At 36.5% G+C, this 6,345-nt stretch overlaps 1 protein-coding gene across 5 annotated transcripts; it reads left to right on the forward strand.

The window, feature by feature from the left end:
- Positions 1–242: 242 nt before the first annotated feature.
- LOC112175444 (putative receptor-like protein kinase At4g00960) lies at positions 243–3,537 on the forward strand. 5 transcript variants are annotated; one of them, XM_040511168.1, is made up of 9 exons: positions 243–581; positions 932–1,208; positions 1,298–1,549; positions 1,666–1,803; positions 2,014–2,162; positions 2,349–2,559; positions 2,668–2,905; positions 2,983–3,133; positions 3,208–3,537. In XM_040511168.1, exons 2-9 carry the CDS (start codon positions 1,079–1,081, stop codon positions 3,511–3,513), a joined length of 1,575 nt encoding a protein of 524 aa, XP_040367102.1. In that variant the 5' UTR covers positions 243–581; positions 932–1,078; the 3' UTR covers positions 3,514–3,537. The 5 variants fall into 5 exon arrangements, with proteins under 5 accessions (XP_040367102.1, XP_040367100.1, XP_040367101.1 ...); XM_040511166.1 differs by having other exon boundaries at positions 773–1,549; XM_040511167.1 differs by having other exon boundaries at positions 788–1,549.
- Positions 3,538–6,345: the final 2,808 nt, after the last annotated feature.

Consider the following 6,345-nt stretch of genomic DNA (forward strand, 5'->3'; position numbering starts at 1 on the left):
ATGCATCCTCCATTAAGTATTAGCTAAGAAAATTATTTTCTTACATCATAATTAATATGAGTACGTCATATAGTCATGAACATTTAATACTCGATCAGGTCTCGCCCAGTTTGATCGCATTCTAGTCTAGAATAACTCGTTGAATTTGTCGTGCATAATTGACGAAACTTGTCCTATGTTGGACTATTGGGAAAGTTCTAATAGTATAAAATATGAAGATCAACGTAATACATTACCCTCCCAACTATGAAAATCAGAAAAATGCCACTGTTTCACATCTGGAAAGTTGCTAACCCCCAGAAAATGGTTTTGAAAGCTCTGCTTCTCTTCCTCCTCTTTCAGGTCTGCACTTCCAGGGATACCATAAAAGGGAATGAAGAACAATTGAAGGATGTTGATGGAGACTATTTAGTGTCCAAAGAAAGCAAGTTTGACTTGGGTTTCTTCAGCCCCGGAAATTCTAGCTACCGGTATGTTGGAATCTGGTATTCTCAGACTAGAGTATCTAATAAAACAGTGGTGTGGGTGGCAAACAGGAACAATCCTATCAATGATACCTCTGGTGTGCTCACAATAAACAGGTATGGAGAACTAGTCCTTTATGCTCATAACATGGAGAGCACTCCTATTTGGTCTATTTATGTGTCGCGGTCGGTTCAAAATGTTAACACAAGCACTTCATCTGCACAGCTTTTAGATACAGGAAATTTAGTTGTGTTCCAGGATGATAAAAATGAAATCTTTATATGGCAAAGTTTTGATCATCCTATAGATACTTTAATTCCAGGTATGAAAGTTGGGGTGAATTGGAAAACTGGGCTAGAATGGGTTTTAACATCTTGGAAGTCACAAGATGACCCTGGAACTGGGGACTATACCTATAGGCTAAGTTCAGATCATAATGCATTTCCCCAATTTTTTATGTATAAAGGTTTGAGTAAGTATTGGCGAAGTGATCCAGGCCCAGCGCCTACTTTGGTCACTAATCAAGATGAAACTTATTATTTCATTAATGAAACCAATGCAATTACAAGAATAACAGTGACTGATCCTGCCTTAGAGCGGCTTACGTGGGATAATGGTGGCCTTCAATGGAAGGAAGAATTCTCTGCACCGAAGTCCCGGTGTGACAGGTATGGACAGTGTGGTGCCAACAGCAGATGTAGCCCTGACAATGTTAATCTGTTTGAGTGTGACTGTTTGCCAGGGTATGTGCCTAATTCTATAAGTGATTGGAATCAGAAAAATGGTTCAGGTGGATGTGTGAGTAATCGACTTGGTTTGTTGAATTGTGGAGATGGAGACGGGTTTATAAAGGTGGCAAGAGTTAAATATCCAGACACATCAACAGCAGCATCGTTAAAATCAGGTATGAGCGACAAAGAGTGTGAGCAGGAGTGCCTAAGAAATTGTTCTTGCACTGCATATTTGAGCACTGAAAATGAAGGGATTGTTGATTGCTTGACATGGTATGATGACTTGATGGACATTTTAGTGTACACAAAGCTTGGACAAGATCTCTTCGTTCGTGTGAATGCTACCGTGTTAGGTACTAATTTGCTTGCAATGGAAGCAAACTCAACTAACTACATATAATTGTGGAATGTCAAAATTACTAATTTTTTATGTCATTGTTTTCTAATCCTTTGTCACCTTTTTATGTAGCGGCAAATGCCGGAAGATCACAAGGTTTCTTGGAAAGGAGGGGTATGCTGGCTATTCCAATACTGTCTTCTGTGCTTGCATTGGTACTAATCATAATACTTGCATGGAAGTGGCGTAAGAAGAACAGGAACACAAGAGGTGAATGAAGTTCTCATCTATTTTGATTGATTAGTTAAACTACTTTAGTTGTCATGAGCTGGTAACACTTGTTCCATCTGTAAATCCTAAATCACATGAAAAATTTCAACAAAATCATTTGCATATTAAAAACATGGACTAAAATGATGATGTTATGCAGTTAGAACAACGATGATAAAATGATGTAGAGAATAATTCTTTATTGTTTAGGCATAGACTTTGTGGAGGCAGAGGAGCTAGAGGAAACTCAGAGACACCCTGAATTGCAATTTTTCGATCTTGACACAATAATAGCAGCCACAGACCACTTCTCTCGTGTCAATGAACTTGGCCACGGTGGCTTTGGCTCTGTTTATAAGGTAAGCAACAAATTTAGATGTCCTAAACATTTCTTAGCTTCATAAATCTCCTTTTGTTCTGACCATGTTAGGTTCTGGCATGGCTGTTTTTTTTTTTCACTATTCTTAAGTTAATCAACTGTTTAGTTGCTCCTAAAAGTTGTTGAGTATGTGAAAGCTTAATATTGATATTGAACATAACTTCAGGGTCAGCTAGCAAATGAACAGAAGGTTGCTGTGAAAAGATTGTCCAAAACTTCAGGACAAGGGATCGAAGAATTTAAGAATGAAGTTGCACTTATAGCAAGACTTCAACACAGGAACCTTGTGAAACTTTTAGGCTGTTGTATAAAGGGAGAAGAAAGGATGTTAGTGCTAGAATACATGCCTAACAAAAGCTTGGACTCCTTTCTTTTTGGTATGTGTAGAGGAAATAATGATTGGTTCAGGCCATTTCTCAAATATAAAGTATATATTTGAAGCTTCTTACTAAAGAGTACCATTTGCCTTCTGAATTTTGATGTAGATAAGACAAGACGGTCCTTCTTGGATTGGGAAAAGCGTTTTGAAATTATCAACGGGATTGCGCGTGGGATACTATATCTTCACCAAGACTCAAGATTGAGGATTATCCATAGAGATCTAAAAACTAGTAATGTTCTACTAGATGATGAGATGAACCCAAAAATTTCTGATTTTGGCATGGCTAGAATATTCCATGGGGACCAACTGCAAGATAAGACGAGCCGAATTGTCGGAACATAGTAAGAATAATAAATATCACATTTAATCTTCATTATTCTATTCTTTGGCTATGACATTCTACATTCTTTACATACAGTGGCTACATGTCACCGGAGTACGCAGTCTTTGGGAGATTTTCCACAAAATCTGATGTCTTTAGTTTTGGGATCATAATGTTGGAGATTGTAAGTGGCCAGAAAAACAGTGGCTCTGATCTGGAGGATCCTTCTGTGAACTTAATAGGACGTGTAAGCAACACATATTTTTCTAACATTTTATCTCTGAGTATTTATTTGCTTTTTAAACTAAATTTCAACTGCAGGTTTGGGAGCTCTGGAGAGAAGGCAGAGCCTTGGATATTGTGGATTCAACACTGAAGTCATGTCAGCCTAATGAAGTCCTTAGATGCATACAAGTTGCGCTCTTGTGTGTACAAGAAGATTCAAAGGACCGACCTGCCATGTCAGCCATTGTTTTCATGTTGAGTGGTGAAGCATCTCCTTCACTGCCTAAGCAGCCGGCATTTGTTTACAGAAGAAATTTCGGCACTGATGTTGATCCATTACTTTCAAATAGATCTTCTTCTATAAATGACTTGACAGTAACTACAATGGAAGCTCGACAATGATGCAAACTTACAATTTTAACATGTACTTGTTTTAGTTTAATTAATTTTTCATTAGAAATTGTTTTTATTTATTTTATTTCCATAGTATCTGTTTCTGCAAACACCAGATAAAAGATTAGGATATTACAATCCAATCTACTCCATTTCCTAATACCATTCTACTCCAGCCAGAGGTACCAACAGTGGCCAAAGGGTTATCAATCTAGAAAAATTATTATATTGCACCAGACCATGGTACACATGGTGGTCCAGGTTGATGTCGTTGGTCCATATAACATGTACTTATTCTTGATTGGCAAAGCATACAGTGTAGTCCAGAACTATAGAATAATTACTCATTGATCTAAATTTAAAGATGGATAAAAGCAATAAATCCGAATTAAATAAATAGAAGGAAATCATTAGCAATTGATGGAAATCACCTCGATCAAAGATACGATTACTTGTGCTAGAAAATTTCTGTTTCCAAGTTTGTTAAGGAAAGTATAATTATTAATCCTAGATTCCTGGTAGACAGACTTTTGTCCTAGTAACTTTGAATCCTACAAATTCCTGCCTCTGGGTAATTTATATGTATTCTTGGTGTGAGTTCAATCTTTTGGTGCTTAGTTTTCATTGAATTGCAAGCAAACTTTTCACTGATAACAGTCTCTATGGCAAAATTTACCAGAATCAATACTGCTCTGCTTCTTCTCTGTTCCCTCATCTGTTTCCTACAAGGAGTTGCATCACTTGGGATCAACCATGGCCAACTTGGCGACAATTGGTTGCTACCACTATGTATATATGTTTCTTTATATCTTTGTGTTCATCTTGTAAAATCAATAAATTAAAGTGGGGCAAGGAAATCTTGAATGTACAGTTGGTGATGTTGTACGTAGACGGGTTTATACATAGTTATAGAAATCATGGTTATGCTGATGTGGGGAGGTTTAGACATGGTTATGAAACTTGATCTCCAGTTCATTTGATTAAATATTTCAGAAGTATTTCAGTTCCACAATCCTATTTTTAATCTTAATCTACCTTTATGCGACAGCTTATTGATATATCTAATCTTCACTATTCGAAAAGTTATTTAATACTACAGATCGCCAAGCATGAATTCAATCAAATGTCATGTCCAACTTTATGTATAGGTGACTAGTCGTGCCGCTTTCTTTACGCAATTTCAACTTTCAAGCTCAAATTCTGCTGGAATTAATTGTTGTCGGAGGTGAGTGGCATGAAGATGAAGATGAAGATGAGATGGTGTGTAGAGGTTGACAGAATGAGATGTATAAAGCATAAAAAGAAATTAAAGGCAACAGAGGAAGTTTGACGGAAAAATAAATAAAAGTGTAAAGGGCCCATGCTGACAATTTTTCTTGGGCCATTTCAATGCTGAAGATATTATTGTTTACATGAATTTCATGATTTATTGGTCAATATCAGGAAGAGGAGAGTGGCAGTTATTATGATCTCACAAGCAAGTAATCAGATGCTTCTTATTATTAGTAGAGGGCAAAACCTTTTGATACTATTGTTGGTATGACTTGCTATACTTTACAAAGAATGTCCTGCTTATTTTGTGGTTTGTCATGATCTGAGAAGTGTCAAACTCATGCCCAAAATCAAGTTATCAGATGTGTTGTTGATTCGGTATTGAGTATTAAACAAGAAAATCATTTTCTCCATTTTGTAGCTTTGCTCTAATAATTGTATCGCCAAATTATCAATATGAGTCTCAGTCAACATGCAGGCACAAGTTGAGACTTCAGACATCATTTGAGCCCAGATTGACGGCTTTTAGATGAGTCATTGTCATCTTGTCATGCATTATTGAAAAAATGACCCTATTCGGTAAAGTCTAAAGTAGAAGAGTCCAGAAGATCAACGTAATTCTACAGGTCTCATTACTCACCAACTCAAGTATGAAAATGAGAAAAAAGATGCCATTGATTCATTCCCCTTTTTTTTTCTTTCTTTTTTTTTGGTGGTCTGAGCTATTGATTCATTCCTACACAATTGAAAATGCACATAAAATGTTTTGGAAAGCTCTGCTTCTCTTCCTCCTGACTTAATGCATATACTCTCACAAGCGTACGAATCGTTGTCAAGTAAAGGAAGTATTTGGACCTTGATTATCGTACCTCGGGGATTATGCGTTAGACCTAACCGAGGTAGTTGGCGCTAGAATAACTTAAAAGCATACAATGAAAAATAAAAATAAAATAAAGCAAAATAATATTCACAAGGCACCAAGCCTCAGCAATGCTCGGCTTAGCTCACACTAAGCCTAATCAAAACCACTAACTTGTAGCCCAAATGAGTTATGCACAATGGAAAGTAGAATTTTGCTTGAGAGTTTTGAATTGGAAATTAACTAAATTAAATGCAAACTAAAATAAAAGAAAACAACTAATTATCAAGCAAGAAATTAAATTTGGATTTTCAAATAAATGGGAACATTGGAGTGTCGGGTGATTCACACTAACTATCTTGCAAATATCGATGTCAATTTCACAAATGCATGCATTTTCTATATGTGTTGAGTCTCGTATCTAGTACCGGTTAAGGCTACTAAACCAATTATCATTTCGGTGTATTGACTATGCCGGTTAAGGCCACAATCAACTCTCTAATTTCGGCATTACGCCTGTTAAGGCAGCAATATCCAAAATTAGAGGCCTAGAGAGCAAGATAATAGAGACCCAAGCAAGCTTAGCTACAATTAAGCTACTAATGGTTACCACACTTAAATCTTAGATGCCACAAGATTAATAAGTTGTCAATTTATCAATCTATTCATCACAATTGCCCACAACATAATTTCAAATGGTGACAAAGCCT

Source organism: Rosa chinensis, chromosome 7, assembly GCF_002994745.2.
Source record: "Rosa chinensis cultivar Old Blush chromosome 7, RchiOBHm-V2, whole genome shotgun sequence".
Lineage (NCBI taxonomy): Eukaryota > Viridiplantae > Streptophyta > Magnoliopsida > Rosales > Rosaceae > Rosa > Rosa chinensis.